Raw genomic sequence first — 19,140 nt, 5'->3', positions numbered from 1 at the left:
GTTGCATACAAGAGACTCATCTTAGACACAGGGACACAAAGAAACTGAAAGTGAAAGGATGGAAAAAAATATTTCATGCAAGCTACAGCCAAAAGAAAGCAGGTGTAGCAATATTAATCTCAGATAAAATAGACTTCAAATGCAGGGATGTTTTGAGAGACAAAGAAGGCCACTACGTACTAATAAAAGGGGCAATTCAGCAAGAAGAAATAACAATCGTAAATGTCTATGCACCCAACCAAGGTGCCACAAAATACATGAGAGAAACACTGGCAAAACTAAAGGAAGCAATTGATGTTTCCACAATAATTGTGGGAGACTTCAACACATCACTCTCTCCTATAGATAGATCAACCAGACAGAAGACCAATAAGGAAATTGAAAACCTAAACAATCTGATAAATGAATTAGATTTAACAGACATATACAGGACATTACACCCCAAATCACCAGGATACACATACTTTTCTAATGCTTATGGAACTTTCTCCAGAATAGATCATATGCTGGGACATAAAACAAGCCTCAATAAATTTAAAAAGATTGAAATTATTCAAAGCACATTCTCTGACCACAATGGAATACAATTAGAAGTCAATAACCATCAGAGACTTAGAAAATTCACAAATACCTGGAGGTTAAACAACACACTCCTAAACAATCAGTGGGTTAAAGAAGAAATAGCAAGAGAAATTGCTAAATATATAGAGACGAATGAAAATGAGAACACAACATACCAAAACCTATGGGATGCAGCAAAAGCAGTGCTAAGGGGGTAATTTATAGCACTAAACGCATATATTAAAAAGGAAGAAAGAGCCAAAATCAAAGAACTAATGGATCAACTGAAGAAGCTAGAAAATGAACAGCAAACCAATCCTAAACCAAGTAGAAGAAAAGAAATAACAAGGATTAAAGCAGAAATAAATGACATAGAGAACAAAAAAACAATAGAGAGGATAAATATCACCAAAAGTTGGTTCTTTGAGAAGATCAACAAGATTGACAAGCCCCTAGCTAGACTGACAAAATCAAAAAGAGAGAAGACCCATATAAATAAAATAATGAATGAAAAAGGTGACATAACTGCAGATCCTGAAGAAATTAAAAAAATTATAAGAGGATACTATGAACAACTGTATGGCAACAAACTGGATAATGTAGAGGAAATGGACAATTTCCTGGAAACATATGAACAACCTAGACTGACCAGAGAAGAAATAGAAGACCTCAACCAACCCATCACAAGCAAAGAGATCCAATCAGTCATCAAAAATCTTCCCACAAATAAATGCCCAGGGCCAGATGGCTTCACAGGGGAATTCTACCAAACTTTCCAGAAAGAACTGACACCAATCTTACTCAAACTCTTTCAAAACATTGAAGAAAATGGAACACTACCTAACTCATTTTATGAAGCTAACATCAATCTAATACCAAAACCAGGCAAAGATGCTACAAAAAAGGAAAACTACCGGCCAATCTCCCTAATGAATATAGATGCAAAAATCCTCAACAAAATACTTGCAAATCAAATCCAAAGACACATTAAAAAAATCATACACCATGACCAAGTGGGGTTCATTCCAGGCATGCGAGGATGGTTCAACATAAGAAAATCAATCAATGTACTACAACACATTAAGAAGTCAAAAGGGAAAAATCAATTGATCATCTCAACAGATGCTGAAAAAGCATTTGACAAAATCCAACATCCCTTTTTGATAAAAACACTTCAAAAGGTAGGAATTGAAGGAAACTTCCTCAACATGATAAAGAGCATATATGAAAAACCCACAGCCAGCATAGTACTCAATGGAGAGAGACTGAAAGCCTTCCCTCTAAGATCAGGAACAAGACAAGGATGCCCGCTGTCACCACTGTTATTCAACATTGTGCTGGAAGTGCTAGCCAGGGCAATCCGGCAAGACAAAGAAATAAAAGGCATCCAAATTGGAAAAGAAGAAGTAAAACTGTCATTGTTTGCAGATGATATGATCTTATATCTAGAAAACCCTGAGAAATCGACGATACAGCTACTAGAGCTAATAAACAAATTTAGCAAAGTAGCGGGATACAAGGTTAATGCACATAAGTCAGTAATGTTTCTATATGCTAGAAATGAACAAACTGAAGAGACACTCAAGAAAAAGATACCATTTTCAATAGCAACTAAAAAAATCAAGTACCTAGGAATAAACTTAACCAAAGATGTAAAAGACCTATACAAAGAAAACTACATAATTCTACTAAAAGAAATAGAAGGGGACCTTAAAAGATGGAAAAATATTCCATGTTCATGGATAGGAGGACTAAATGTCATTAAGATGTCAATTCTACCCAAACTCATCTACAGATTCAATGCAATCCCAATCAAAATTCCAACAACCTACTTTGCAGACTTGGAAAAGCTAGTTATCAAATTTATTTGGAAAGGGAAGATGCCTCGAATTGCTAAAGACACTCTAAAAAAGAAAAACCAAGTGGGAGGACTTACACTCCCTGACTTTGAAGCTTATTATAAAGCCACAGTTGCCAAAACAGCATGGTACTGGCACAAAGATAGACATATAGATCAATGGAATCGAATTGAGAGTTTGGAGACAGACCCTCAGATCTATGGCCGACTGATCTTTGATAAGGCCCCCAAAGTCACTGGACTGAGCCATAATGGTCTTTTCAACAAATGGGGCTGGGAGAGTTGGATATCCATATCCAAAACAATGAAAGAGGACCCCTACCTCACCCCCTACACAAAAATTAACTCAAAATGGACCAAAGATCTCAATATAAAAGAAAGTACCATAAAACTCCTAGAAGATAATGTAGGAAAACATCTTCAAGACCTTGTATTAGGCGGCCACTTCCTAGACTTTACACCCAAAGCACAAGCAACAAAAGAGAAAATAGATAAATGGGAACTCCTCAAGCTTAGAAGTTTCTGCACCTCAAAGGAATTTCTCAAAAAGGTAAAGAGGCAGCCAACTCAATGGGAAAAAATTTTTGGAAACCATGTATCTGACAAAAGACTGATATCTTGCATATACAAAGAAATCCTACAACTCAATGACAATAGTACAGACAGCCCAATTATAAAATGGGCAAAAGATATGAAAAGACAGTTCTCTGAAGAGGAAATACAAATGGCCAAGAAACACATGAAAAAATGTTCAGCTTCACTAGCTATTAGAGAGATGCAAATTAAGACCACAATGAGATACCATCTAACACCGATTAGAATGGCTGCCATTAAACAAACAGGAAACTACAAATGCTGGAGGGGATGTGGAGAAATTGGAACTCTTATTCACTGTTGGTGGGACTGTATAATGGTTCAGCCACTCTGGAAGTCAGTCTGGCAGTTCCTTAGAAAACTAGATATAGAGTTACCATTCGACCCAGCGATTGCACTTCTCGGTATATACCCGGAAGATCGGAAAGCAGTGACACGAACAGATATCTGCACGCCAATGTTCATAGCAGCATTATTCACAATTGCCAAAAGATGGAAACAACCCAAATGTCCTTCAACAGATGAGTGGATACATAAAATGTGGTATATACACACGATGGAATACTACGCGGCAGTAAGAAGGAACGATCTCGTGAAACATATGACAACATGGATGAACCTTGAAGACATAATGCTGAGTGAAATAAGCCAGGCACAAAAAGAGAAATATTATATGCTACCACTAATGTGAACTTTGAAAAATATAAAACAAATGGCTTATAATGTAGAATGTAGGGGAACTAGCAATAGAGAGGAATTAAGGAAGGGGGAACAATAATCCAAGAAGAACAGATAAGCCATTTAACGTTCTGGGGATGCCCAGGAATGACTATGGTCTGTTAATTTCTGATGGATATAGTAGGAGCAAGTTCACAGAAATGTTGCTATATTAGGTAACTTTCTTGGGGTAAAGTAGGAACATGTTGGAAGTTAAGCAGTTATCTTAGGTTAGTTGTCTTTTTCTTACTCCCTTGTTATGGTCTCTTTAAAATGTTCTTTTATTGTATGTTTGTTTTCTTTTTAACTTTTTTTTCATACAGTTGATTTAAAAAAGAAGGGAAAGTTAAAAAAAAGAAACAAAAAACAAGGAAAAAAAAAGATGCAGTGCCCCCTTGAGGAGCCTGTGGAGAATGCAGGGGTATTCGCCTACCCCACCTCCATGGTTGCTAACATGACCACAGACATAGAGGACTGGTGGTTTGATGGGTTGAGCCCTCTACCACAGGTTTTACCCTTGGGAAGACGGTTGCTGCAAAGGAGAGGCTAGGCCTCCCTATGGTTGTGCCTAAGAGCCTCCTCCTGAATGCCTCTTTGTTGCTCAGATGTGGCCCTGTCTCTCTAGCTAAGGCAACTTGAAAGGTGAAATCACTGCCCTCTCCCCTACGTGGGATCAGATACCCAGGGGAGTGAATCTCCCTGGCAACGTGGAATATGACTCCCGGGGAGGAATGTAGACCTGGCATCGTGGGACGGAGAACATCTTCTTGACCAAAAGGGGGATGTGAAAGGAAATGAAATAAGCTTCAGTGGCAGAGAGAATCCAAAAGGAGCCGAGAGGTCACTCTGGTGGGCACTCTTACGCACACTTTAGACAACCCTTTTTAGGTTCTAAAGAATTGGGGTAGCTGGTGGTGGATACCTGAAACTATCAAACTACAACCCAGAACCCATGAATCTCGAAGACAGTTGTATAATAATGTAGCTTATGAGGGGTGACAAGGGGATTGGGAGAGCCATAAGGACCACACTCCACTTTGTCTAGTTTATGGATGGATGAGTAGAAAAATAGGGGAAGGAAACAAACAGACAAAGGTACCCAGTGTTCTTTTTTACTTCAATTGCTCTTTTTCACTCTAATTATTATTCTTGTTATTCTTGTGTGTGTGCTAATGAAGGTGTCAGGGATTGATTTGGGTGATGAATGTACAACTATGTAATGGTACTGTGAACAATCGAAAGTACGATTTGTTTTGTATGACTGCGTGGTATATGAATATATCTCAATAAAATGAAGATTTAAAAAAAAAAAAAAAAGACATAATGCTGAGCAAAATAAGCCAGGCACAAAAAGAGATATATTGTATGTTACCACTAATGTGAATTCTGTGAAAAATGTACAATGTTTTATACTGTAGAATGTAGGGGACCTAGAGATACCAATTAGTGGAGGGGGAATGATAATCTAATAAGAACAGGTAAACTATGGAGGGTAATCTCAATGTTATGGGAATGCTCAGGAATGATTATGGTTTGTAAACTTTCTTGGATATAGTAAGATCATGTTGGAAGCAATAGAGTTATTTTAGGTTTTTTTTTTCTCTTATTCCTTTGTTTTCTTAGGGGTTGTTAATTTTATTGGGGTATGGTAGGAACATGTTGGAAGCAGTGTAGTTATTTTAGATTATTTGTTTTTCTTAGTCCTCTGTTTGGACATGGTTTATTAATTTTCTTGGGGTATGGTAGGAACATATTGGAAGCAAAGTAGGTATTTTAGGTTATTTGTTTTCCTTAATCCATTGCTTTGTTTGAAATGTTGTGGGGGTTTTTTTTGGTTGTTGTTTGCCTGTTTGTTTTTAATTTTTTGATAAAGTTAAAAAATTGAAAAAAAATCAGTAGAAAAATGGGAGTAAAAACTAAATGACAAATAGGGTGGGATGGGGGGAGGGTTTGGGTATTCTCTTTTCACTTTTATTTTTTATTCTTATTCTGATTCTTTCTGATGTAAGGAAAATGTTCAGAAATAGATTGTGGTGATGAACGCATAACTATATGATCATACTGTGAACAGTTGATTGTATACCATGGATGACTGTATGGTTTGTGAATATATTTCAATAAAACTGAATTAAAAAAAAATAAATAAATAGAACCATATGGTATGCAAAAAAAAAAAACATACAGGAATGGAAACAAGGAAGGGATCAATCAGTTACATTACGAAAGATCAATTATATACAAAAGGAGGCTGCAATAAAGGAAAAAACAAACAAAAAAGATATGACATGAAAACAAAGGAAAAAATGGCTGAAGCAGTCCTGCCTTATCAGTAATAACACTGAATATTAATAGATTAAAGTCTCCAATCAAAAAGACAAAGTTTGGAAGAATGGATAAAAAAGCATGATCCAACTCTAGGTTGTTTATAAGTGACTCACCTTAACCCAAAGACCCAAATAGATTGAAAGTGAAAGAATGAAAAAAGATTCCATGCAAATAGTAACCAAAAAAAAAGAGCTGGGATAGCTATACTAATACAGGACATAATATACTTTAAGTCAAAAGCTGTTATAGGAAACAAAGAAGGACACTATATATTAATAAAAGGGTCAATCCACCAAGAAGAAATGACATCATACATATTTGTGCACCTAACCACAGTGCCCCAAAATACATGAGGCAAACATTGGCAAAATTGAAGGGAGAAATAGAGACCTCTACAATAATAGTTGGAAAGTTTAAAACACCACTTTCCTCAATGGATAGAACGTCTAGAAAGATCAATAAGAAAATAAGACAACTTGAAAAATATAATAAATGAACTAGACCTGACAGACATATACAGAACATTGCACCCCCAAACTGAGGATATCTCCAGGACAAACCACATGTTAGGTCACAAAACAAGTCTCAATAAATTTGAAAAGACAGGAATTATACAAAGCATCTTCTGTGACCACAATGGAATCTTAGCTAGAAATCAATAACACAGGGAGAACTGGAAAATCCACAAATATATGGAAGTTAAACAACACTCTTAAAAAATCAGTGTGTCAAAGAAGAAATCACAAGGAAAATGAGCAAAATTTCTTGAGGTGAATGAAAATGAGAACACAATATATCAAAACTTATGAGATACAGAGAAGGCGGTACTCAGAGGGAAATTTATAGCCCTGAATGCTTACATTAACAAAAGAAAGAGCTGAAATCAGAGACCTAACTGCGTATCTGGAGAAACTAGGAGAAGAACATCAAACTAAACCCAAAGTGAGCAGAAGGAAGGGAATAACAAAGATTAGAACATAAATAGATGAAATAGAGGGGGAAAAAAAAACAAGAGAATTAGCAAACCAAAATTTGGTTCTTTGCGAAGATTGATAAAATTGACAAGCCTTTAACTAGATGACAAAGAAAAAAGTTTGCAAGTAATTAAAATCAGAAATGAATGGGGAGATGTTATTGCTGACCCCACAGAAATAAAAAAGATTATAAGAGGATACTATGAACAACTATATGCCAACAAATTAGACAACCTAGATGAAATGGACAAGTTCCTAGAAACACACAACCTACATTGACTCTAGAACAAATAGAAGCTCTCAATAGTCTAATTATAAGTAAAGAGATTGAATCATTAATCAAAAAACTTCTGAACAAAGGAAAGCCCAGGACCAAATGGCTTCATGGGTGAATTCTACCAAACATTCTAAGAAGAATTAACACCAGTTCTTCTCAAACTCTTCCAATAAATGGAAGAGGAGGAAACACTCCCTAATTCATTCTATGAGGCCAACATCACCCTAACACCAGAGCCAAGTAAAGATACCACAAGAAAAGAAAGTTACAGACCAATATCCCTTATAAATATAGATTTAAAAATCCTCACCTAAATACTACCAAACTGAACCTAACAGCATATTAAAAGAATTATAAACCGTGACCAAGTGGGATTTATCCCAGGTATGCAAGGGTGGTTCAACATGAGAAAATCAATTCATGTGTATACCATGTTAACAGAATGAAGGGGAAAAAACCACATGGTCTTATCAATTGATGCACTAAAGGTATTTGACAAAATCCAGCATACCTTCTTGATAAAGACACTTAAGGATATCTATCAAAAAATCCACAACTAATATTTTCAATGGTGAAAGATTAAAAGCTTTCCTTCTAAGATCAGGAACAAGACAAGGATGTCACTCACCACTGTTATTCAACATTGTACTGGAAGTTCTAGCCAGAGCAAAATAAATGATATCCAGCTTGGAAAGGAAGAAGTAAAACTTTTCACTATTTGCAGATGACATGAACCTATATATATAAAAAGTACTGACAAATTTATAACAAAGCTATTGGAGATAAACGAATTCAGCAAAGTGGTGAGGAACAAGATCAATAAGCAAAAATCAATAGTGTTTCTATATACTAATAATAAGCAATCTGAAGAGGAAATTGTATAAAATATTCCATTTACAATAGCAACTAAAAGAATCAAATATCTAGGAATAAATTTAACTAAAGATATATAAAGGACTTGTATACAGCAAACTATAAAATATTGCTGTAAGAAATAAAAAAAGACCTAAATAAATGGAAGTACATTTCATGCTCATGGACTGAAAGACTAAATATTGACAAGATGTCACTTCTACCCAAAACAATTAACAGACTCAAATGCAGTCCTAATCAAAAGTACAACAGCCTTCTTTGGGAAATGGAAAAACCAATCATTAAATTTATTTGGAAGTGTCAGAAGTCCTGAATAGCCAAAACCATCTTGCAAAAGAATGAATTTGGGAGATTCACATTAACCAATTTTAAAGTTTATTACAAAGCCTCAGTGGTCAAAACAGCATGGTACTAAAACCAAATAATAAAAATATATAAAAAGGAAAAACACACACAAAAACAGCATGGTACTGCCACAAGGATGAATATATAAACCAGTGGAACCAAACAGAGTTCAGAAATAGACCCTCACATCTATGGCCAATTGATTTTTGACAAGGGTGCCAAGTCCCCTCACTTGGGAAAGAATAGTCTCTTCAACAAATGGTGCTGGGAAAACTGGATCTCCATATGCAAAAGAATGAAGGTGGACCCCTATATCACACCATACACAAAAATTAACTCAAAATGGATCAAAGGCCTAAATATAAAAACTAGGACTATAAAATCCTTAGAAGAGAACATAAAGAAGCATCTTCAGGACCTTGTGTTAGGCAATAGTTTATTAAAAGCATAAGCTACAATTAAAAAAATAGATAAATGGGACCTCATCAAAATTAGAAATTTTTGTGTACCAAAGGACTTCATCTTGAAAATAAAAAGACAACCTACGTAATGTGAGAATATATTTGGAAAATACATATCTGTTAAGGGTGTAATATCCATAATATATAAAGAATTCCTACAACTGAACAACACAAAGACAGCCCAAACAAACAAACAACAACAACAAAAAAATGGGCAAAAGACTTGAATAGACACTTCTCCAAAGAAGATACTCAGATGGCCAAAAATCACATGAAAAGATGGTCACATCATTAGTCATTAGGGAAATGCAAATCAAACCACAGTGAGATACCACTTCACACCCACTAGAATGGCTACTATTTAAAAAGCAAAAAGTAACAAGTGTCGGAGAGTATGCGGAGAAACAGGAAGACTCATTCAATGTTGGTAGGAATGTTAAACAGTGAAGCTTCTGTGGAAAACAGTCTGTCAGTTTCTCAAAAAGTTAATTACAGAATTACCATATGACCTGGCAATCCCACTTCTAGGTAAACTCAACAGAGGTGAAAACAGGAACTCAGACAGATATTTGCTTACTGATGTCCTTACTGGCATTATTTACAATTGCCAAACATGGAAGCAACCCAAGTGCCCATCAACAGATAAGGAGATAAGCAAAATGTGCTATATACAAACAGTGGAATATTATGCAGCCACAAAAAGGAATGAAGTTCTTATATATGCAACAACATGGATGAATTTTGAAGATGTCGTGTTGAGTGAAACAAGCCAGACACAAAAGGACAAAGATTGTAGGATCTCACTGATATGAAATAATTAGAATAAGCAAATTCATAGAGTCAGAACTGAAACACAGGTTACCAGGGTTGGGGTGGCGGGGTAGAAAATGGGGAATTATAGCTTAAATGATATAGAACTTCTGTTTAGGGTAATGGAAAAGTTTTGGTAATGGATGATGATTATGGTAGCACAGCATTGCGAATGTAATCAACACCACAGAATTATATATCAATGTGGTTAAATGGGAGGAATTTTAGGTTGTATATATATTACTAGAATAAAAATGAAAAAAACCTTCCAACCCAGACAAAAAAGGGACATTGGGACAACTTTGAAAATTGGAATATGGGCTATATGCTTTATATTAATGTTAAATTTCTTGAACTTGGTAGCTGTACTTAAGGTAGTTACAAAATGAGTGTCCTTGTTCTCAGGAAATATACCTGAAAGTGTTGAGTGTTAGAGGAGCATGCTGTATGCAGCCTACTCTCAAATGTTTAGATAGATAGATAGATAGATAGATAGATAGACAGATAGATAGAATGATATAATAAATATTGCCAAATACTATAATTTGGTAAATCTGGGTATCTGGGTGAGAGGTTTTATTGGAATTCTATGTATTGTTTTTATATTGGCTTTTATAACTTTCCTCTAAGTTTGAAGTTAGTTCAAAATAAAAAGTTAAACACACATAGACACACACAAAATTTAACACACATACCCCACCCCTCCAATCTAATCTTAATAGTTAAGAGCACTCACTTGCTCTGCCTTTTATTTTCTTTCATTTGCCCTTTATCTTTTGCTTTTATGACTGTGGATGAATTATGGAATACGCGAAGTCTCATTTTTCCCACCTGTCATATGAATGTGATAATACATTCATTCAGATTGTTGTGAGGCTGATGTTGAGAATGTGTGCTATACTAATAGATACTAATTGAACAATGAAATACAGGAAAATTTGAACCATTTCCTCAGTCCCCCCCCACACACACACACCTGATTCCTGAGGGCAGATGTGACTGAGGACAGTGACACTAAATGAATGTATGTTTTCATTCTTTGGCTTTGGCCTCATGCTTCTAGATTCCCAATACACTATACTGTACCAAGAGGTGAATTCCTTTTTTCTAGGTTAGGGCAACCTAAAATCCAGAATCATTGCAGACCAGGCTTCCTTCACGAAGAGATAGAGGCAGCCACCCTGGATCTGACTTACCTCATCAACCCATGGCAGATGGAATAGCCCCAGAAAGAAAACTGCCCCTATGGAAGCATGTCCTTAATTCTTTGCTCAACTGGTTGAAAATTTCTTCAATAGCCTAATAAAACGTCTTCGATTTGGCCAGTTCCTAAGAGCATTCCTCCCCCCTTGAGGGTGGACATTCCTTCAGTTCCTTCCCTTTCAGTAACAGACTACATGAAGGAATATAACCTTTTAGAGAGCAAGGTAGAGAAACAAAACTGAAGATGCTTACAGCCTAAGACCAACAATTCTACTCTTAGATATAGCTCCACAGAAAATGATTCCTTCAACCATTATGACACAACTAGAAAGTCATTATATTTGTAGGATACCCTGAATTCATTGTTCCCATCAAATGGCAATGGGGTAAAATCTCTTCAGATGCCTTAAGTGCCCCATCAGGCCATCCTCAGTGTTGACGGGATTATCTTGGCACATCTGTAACCTGTTTGCACCAGTTTTTTTAAATAATGGAAGGATTCTTAGATGTGTGCATCAGGAGACATATGCCAGAATGTTTATAGAAGCATTTTTTAAGAGCAAAAAATTGGAATACAACCTAAATATCCAACAAAAGTATGGATTGAGAAAGTATGACATACTCATGTAGTAAAGTACTTATACATTACAGTAGTGGAAAGGAATTAACTAACTAATATGTGGATGAATCTCTCAAGCAATGTTGGTCAAAAAAGCAAGATGTGGAAGTATACATTTAGTATGATGGCATTTATACAAAGTTTAAAAACAAGCAAAACTTGTTTTTAAAATGCTATTTATTGTTTAAGGATATTTATATAAGTAGTGAAATATATAGAAATGCATGGGAATTATAGCTACCAAGTTCTGGACTGTAGTTACCTCTGGAGGGCTAAGAGACTGGGGAGAACCAAAGGTGTCTATGTTGATGTTCCAGTATTTTATTTCTTAGGCTGCCTGGTAAGATACGTAGATGTATGTTGACTATACATTATACTTTGTTATATTTTAAAGATCTTATAAGAAATTTTTAAAATTAAAAAAATAAATGTGCTGGAGAGAGTAGTCTGAGATGAGACTGGAGAGCTAGGCAGGGGTCATATGGTGACATGCCTTTTAAGCTACTTTAAAGTTTGACTTTATTCTAAGGGCAAAGAGGAATCACTGAAAGGTTTTAGACATGGGAATGATCCTATTAGATTAACATTTATGGACTAGACATGACTCTTTCCAAAATGTGGAAACTGGTTTTAGGGACGGGGATATGGATCAGGAAGAACAATTAGGAGACAATTGCTACAGTCCAAAGTGGAGAGCTCTCCTCCTTGGCGCTCCGTCTTCCTTCACCTCCATAATGTTCTTCCTTCCTAGTTCTCTCCCCAGTCCTCTGGCCATGCACCTTCATCCCCCTCTCTAATTTCACTCTCCTCCAGCTCCTTAAATGCTGATATTGCTCAGAGTGGTTTGCTTACCCTCCTTTCTTCTCACTTTTTGTTCATTTGCCTTAGTGAGCTCATGTATACCCACAACTTCAACTTCCACCTTTATGCTCATGATTCCCAAATTTATTTCTCCAGCCTAGTCCTTTCTTCCAGCTCCAGATTGCCTGCTAGACATGTCTTTTTGCCTGTCTCTTGACTGACCCAAAGCCAGCCTGTCCAAAACAGAATTATCGTCTTCAAATACAGTATGCCTTTTCCTCCTGTCTTCAGGATCTTGGCTAATCTTATTGCTATCTCTTCAGAAAACTGAGTCTTATTCTAGACTTTTCCATATCTGCCAACTTGCCCTCTCAACTGGTGTTTTATTATCCTTGGCTGCTCAAGCAAATACCATGTAATGGGTTGGTTAAACAATGAACATTTATTTGTTCATGGTTTTGAGGCTGGGGAAGTGTCCAAATCAAGGCATTTTCAAGGCAATGCTTTCTCCTTGAAGACTGTTTCCATCTGCCAGTGATCCTTGGTCCTTAGTTCCTCTGTCATATGGCAGTGCACATGGCGGGCTCTCCGTTCACTTCTGAGTTCCATTGAATTCAGCTTCTGGCTGCTCCCTTCTGTGGCTTTCTCTTTATCTGTTTGAATTTCATTCTGCTTATAAAGGACTCCAGTAATAGGATTAAGCCCCATCCTGAAGAAGGTAGGTCACACCTTAACTGATCTCCTCAAAAGGTCCTACTTACAATGGGTTCACACCCACAGGAATTGATTAAGTTTAAGAACATATTTTCCTGGGGTACATACAGCTCCAAACCAACCTAGTTGGTTTTCATGTTAGGAATTAAGGGTAAGGTTTTGGTGCTATGACATACCTAGAGACCTAGGAATGCTCAATTCCTGCCTTGCTAATCACTGTACTCCTTCCTATTTAGAAGCTTTCAGTGATCTCACCACTGGCAAGATAAGATACCAACTTTTTAGCATCATGTATATGGCCCTTCTTTTTAAAAAAAAAAAAAAATTCAGCTTTATTGAGATATATTCACATACCATGCAGTCATCCACAGTGTACAATCAACTATTCATGGTACCATCATATATTTGTGCAAACCACCACAGTCAATTCCTGTGCACTTTCCTTACTCCAATAAATGAATGAATGAATGAAGGAAGGAAGGAAGGAAGGAATAAAAGAATAAAAATAAAAGTAAAAAAGAACACCCATAGCATTCCCTCCCCCATCCCACCCCATTCTTCATCTAGTCTTTGTCCCCATTTTTTTACTTATCTGTCCATACACTGGATAAAGGGAGTGTGATCCACAAGGTTTTCACAATCATGTGGTCACACCACGTAAGCTACATAGTTATACAGTCATCTTCAAGAATCAAGGCTACTGGGTTGCAGTTCGACAGTTTCAGGTATTTCTTTCTAACTGTTCCCATACACTAAAAACTAAAACGGGATATCTATATAGCACATAAGAATGCCCTCCAGAGTGACTTCTCAACTCCATTTGAAATCTCTCAGCCACTGAAACTTTATTTTGTTTCATTTCGTTTCCCCCTTTTGGTCAAGAAGATTTTCTCAATCCCACGATGCTGGGTCCAGGCTCATCCGTGGGAGTCATGTCCCATGTTGCCAGGGAGATTTACAACCCTTGGAGTAAGGTCCCACATAGTGGGGAGGGCAGTGAGTTCACCTGCCAAGGTGACTTAGCTAGAGAGAGAGGGCCACATCTGAGTAACAAAGGCACTCAAGGGGAGACTCTTAGGCACAGTTATAAGCAGGTTCAGCCTCTCCTTTGCGGCAACAAGCTTCCTAGGAGCAAGCCCTGAGATTGAAGGCTCAGCATACTAAATTAGTAGACCTCAGTGTTTGGGAGTATATCAGCAATAACCCAGGTGGGGAAGGCCATCATTTCCATACATTTCCCTGGTTCCTCAAGGGGTCTTTGCAAATACATTTTTATTCTCTGACCAAATTACTCTGGGATGCATTGGGATTTCACACCAACCTGTACAAACCCACCAGATCTCACTTCCCACTCAAAGTTCTATGTAATTATGGTGTGTGAATAAACTGACTGTACAAGTTAAAATTATTTAGTATGCTACAGAAAATATAGATCCTGCACCAAATAAACATCTCTTCCCTTGGTCGCACACAGAAGTTGAAGTTTTAAAACACAGTATCGTCTTTTACCCTTTGGCCTGATTTGCCTTAGTCCTAACCAGATCCGCATATGGCCATTTTTGATCTACTGCCATTTCTCTCTTATACTCTGTGCTGCAGCTACACCAACCAACTTTAAATCCCTGAATGTGCAGCATTGTTTTAGGGCTCTGTGCCTTTGTGTATGGTGTTCCTTTTGCCTGGAATGCCTGTTCTCCCCTTACCTGTCTGGTGATCTCTTAGAATTTTTCTACATCTAGTCCATCTTAGCTTGTCTTGCTGTGCCCTAATTACTAGCTCATATGACCCTGTAGCCCTAGTAGAATTTGAGCCCCTCAGAAACAGAGAATACATGTTCATTTTTGTATCCTCTTGGCTGGCATATAGTAGGTGCTCAACAAATGTATTTAGGGCTTGTCTTACCCAGCACCGTCCTCTTTCTGCCCTTGTGCTGGATGATCTGCGGCTAGTTGTAAATCCTGAGATAAATATTCCAGAGGAAAGAATACCTTCTAAACTTTTAGAACAGATGTTCTGTGTTTTCTGCTTTTTTGTTTTTTCTTTTCCTCCACTTTGTTTAGAGCAGCTCTGGATTCAAAGGACATGTTAAATGAATGAATGAAAGAGGAACAAGATGAAAAAAACTGAAGAAGAGGCAACAGTATAAAATTCTGAGACTAGAAGAAACATTAAGAAGTCCGCATCCCTTAAAAGAAAATAATTCCACCTCCAAGTAATTTAATAGAAGTTTGAAATTCAAATTGAATAGCTTTAGCCATCCCGTCTCTGGACGGGGTCTGTGGTCTCAACCACTCCGCTGTTGCCCCCAGCCCCGGGCACACTGGGCTACTTGATGTTTCCTGAACCTCCCAGGGCATGTTTGTGCCTCTGTTCATTTGATGCATCCCCGGGAGTTGTATCCTGCGTTGCCAGGGAGGTTACTCCCCTGGAAGTCAGGGCCCACGTAGAGGGGAGGGCAGTGAGATCACCTGCTGAGTTAGCTTAGCTAAACAGAGAGGCCACATCTGAGCAACAAAGAGGCATTCAGGGGGAGACTCTTAGGCACAATTATAAGCAGGTTTAGCCTCTCCTTTGCAGCGATGAGCTTCGTAAGGGCAAGTCCCATGATAGAGGGCTTGGCACATCAAACTGCCAGTCCTCAATGTTTGTGAGAACATCTAAAGCTGAATTTTTAAAAAATACCCCCCCACACACACACACATTAAATAGTATATGCTATAGCTAAGTCATCAAAAAGATTTCTAAATGATGGTCAGTGACATCAGGGAATTATGTATTTTTGTGTGGTGAAGGAATCAGAAATGCAGAAAGAATAAAAATATAGTCCCTCAAAATCCAATAATTATTTTTTTTGTGCATAGGAAGTAAGCAATTAAATGAAATAAAAAGAACCACTGGAACAATAAGCATTTACCTTTGTATTTAACACTAAAATGTGTGTGTGTTTGTGTTTTAAAAAAAAGTATGGCTTATTTGCAAGTTATCCTGATTTTTTCCTTCATTTTCTAGGAATATTTTGAAAACAATTGTTCTGGGTCAGATGTTGTCCTTGTGTATATGCGGAACAGCCATCACCAGCCAATATTTGGCTGAAAAATACAAAGTGAACACCCCAATGCTTCAGAGCTTTATCAACTATTGCTTGCTGTTCCTAATTTATACAGTGATGCTGACATTTCGATCAGGTATGTCAAATGTGGGAATTACCTTTTCAAGAAAATTATTTTCATAAAAATTTTTAGCTTCTAGACATTTTAAAAATAAAACATGAGTTGTATATATGTAATGACAATAGAAAGTTTAAAAAATTACTATTAAAGAAAAAACATGGGGCAAACTCAAGAACAGGAAACTACAGCTGTATTTATAAAAGTTACCAGAAAAGTAAGACATCTCTGCATTCTATGAAAGTAGTCACTAGAGATTTTGGGGTAACTCTCTGAAATTGTGATTAAAATAAGTGGCACCAAGCTGTTTGTAACAGAGTAGAAGTTGTCAAAAAAAGCACAGTGCCATTGCAAGTTAGGTTTTATCCCTTGAGGGTGATAAAATTAAAAGGCAATATTAAACACACTTAAAAAGTCAAGAACTCTCCAAAATATACATTTCCAACTAAGTGGAGAATGCAAAATGGAGCAATGATTGCATGTAGATCAAGTCTGTATTGTCAGAGAACAAAGACAGGGACTTGACAAAGAATTAACATCTTTTTCACTGCTTGGTTAAGCTATTTTAGAACCATCATAAAATTATGATTTCTAGCTAGCTACACAAAAATGGGAAAAACTGGTTTCTAATATTTATGCAGCAGGCATTGTTGTACTTGCTTAATTCCTTTAAGTTATATATTAACTCATTGAAGCTGCACAAAAACTCAGGTGAGTATTATTCTTATACCCAACTTTACAGATGAGGAAACCGAGACAAATAGCAGTTGGATAGTTTGCTCTAAGTCGTATCAGGAGTACTTGGTGTAACCAGAATTCTACCCTTTGCAGCCTGCCTCAGAACCATGCTTTCCCCCTGCTCTGTATTAGGGGCTGCTAACCTAATAACAAACATCTTTCCCACAGGAGGAGAGCCTGGTATTATAAACTAAATTAAATGAGATCAAATTCAGGAATGTGAAGACAATGGGAAACCTAAACTGACTGGGAGGGTGTAGTATATTTCCATTTTCAGCATATTTAAGGCATATAATAAAATCATCAGTACTATGTTTGTTAATCCTCTTTTAATACGAACCCTAAAGCGTCAGTGGCATTCCATTGTGTCAAAATACATAATTTATTTTTGAAGGAAAACAGGAACCATTTGTAGGAGAGGGAAAACCATCTGAAGAGGCAAGTACCAAATTTGGCAAGAACTTGAGGAGTTGGAAATAGAGCTGGTACATGGGTAATAGCCCTGGACCGACTTTGCTTGTTGTCTCTGTGAATACTGGCCTTCAGGAAGTCAGCATGACTCATAAATATGCCAGTGTGGTGCCCTCTTGCTAACTGCATTCCATACCATCCCATGTTGAAGAGGACTAACTCTGTTTTTAGAATATTCCTGCTAATTGAGTCTTAATGATAGTTCTTTGCTTATGATTCTCACTACTTTTATTTCCTTGTAGCTTATCCTACCATAAAGCCTTCTGATACATGTGCCAACTCTGTACCTCCTGTGACGCCAGACACTCTAAAGTAGTGGAATTCACTTAACTTGAATAAACAGAATTTGGGAAACAAAAGATGTTTCTTCAATGGTGTCACTAAATCTTTTCCCCAATCTTATCACTGACTTAATTTCTACCTAAAAGCACAACTCTTCCAGAAGAATGACTGCATGTAGAGTTTCCTATGAAGAATCCCAGGATTGGAGGTTAAATAACCAATGAAATCATAGCAAAACATTTCATTTCCTAGGTTAGTCTGTGGCTTGTTGGGAATGGTGACACTCAAATCCATACTGGACATTATAGTTACGCTGGACAAGAATTTAATCACTTTTCACCTACTTACGTTCTCTCTGGTGCTTTCACTGAATACTTGGTTTATGAGGACACTTTAACTTGGGCCTCATACTAGGAAACATCTAGATAACTCTGCTGAATGTTGCAGGGGTTTAGGTTATGAGTGATGGAAAATAGGAGGGGCCACATTCAAAATACACAACTAACCCTTGCTTTGACTCTTTAATTAACATGCATAATATTATTCTCAAGTAACATGTGCTAACCCAGATCTCTTTCACCCAGGTAGTGATGACCTTTTATACATCTTGAAAAGAAAATGGTGGAAGTATATTCTGCTGGGACTAGCAGATGTAGAAGCTAATTACCTGATGGTCAGAGCGTACCAGTACACGACTCTCACCAGTGTCCAGGTAAGAGGGAGTCCACTGACCACTGTGGATTTTACAACTTCAAGAGAAGACTCTGAATTCATATGTGTTAATCTAATTTTGTTGAAAACATGTTCACTTGAAGAAAATCTAAACACAGGTGGATGCTATTTTCCAATGGAGCATATGCTCTAATGAGTAATGTTTACTGGAATTAGTGAAAATGTATATGAGTTAATCAGCTCCCAAACTGCTAATGCTATAGCAGATCAGAACTGTTCCTACCAAAATAACTATAAATATTTAGCTGGCAATTGAGGCTGTGATGTTAACAACAGCTCTACGTTATACATTGCTCAAACATGGCATATGAAAATGGATGTACTCTTATGCTACAGAAAAGTTGGAGATTTGCAAGTAAAATAAATATTCAAGACAAAGAAACTATTGGAAAGAACCTATCAGACATCATGTATAGATGTGGCAGCCAGTGGTAAAACTCACATCCCTATTTCTTTAATAGGTTTAATTCTGCTAGATTGAAAGAAAAACATTCCTACATAGCATGCTCTGTAGGAACATTTTGTTTCAATCTAGCAGAATTAAACCTATTTATCACAAAGAATACGTTTCGAAAGGAGGTTCAATGCAGATGAATGACTGAATGTGATAGGTATCAG

At 37.0% G+C, this 19,140-nt stretch overlaps 1 protein-coding gene across 1 annotated transcript in view; it reads left to right on the top strand.

The window, feature by feature from the left end:
• SLC35F2 (solute carrier family 35 member F2) overlaps positions 1-19,140 on the top strand; it is a 68,592-nt gene that overhangs the window by 32,379 nt on the left and 17,073 nt on the right. The window contains exons 2-3 of the mRNA XM_037839111.1: positions 16,142-16,317; positions 18,375-18,502. Coding sequence (XP_037695039.1) covers positions 16,142-16,317; positions 18,375-18,502 — 304 coding nt within the window. The remainder of the gene's footprint in view (positions 1-16,141; positions 16,318-18,374; positions 18,503-19,140) is intronic.

This window comes from Choloepus didactylus, chromosome 6, assembly GCF_015220235.1.
Source record: "Choloepus didactylus isolate mChoDid1 chromosome 6, mChoDid1.pri, whole genome shotgun sequence".
Lineage (NCBI taxonomy): Eukaryota > Metazoa > Chordata > Mammalia > Pilosa > Megalonychidae > Choloepus > Choloepus didactylus.
This window is presented reverse-complemented; position numbering and strand designations above follow the sequence as displayed.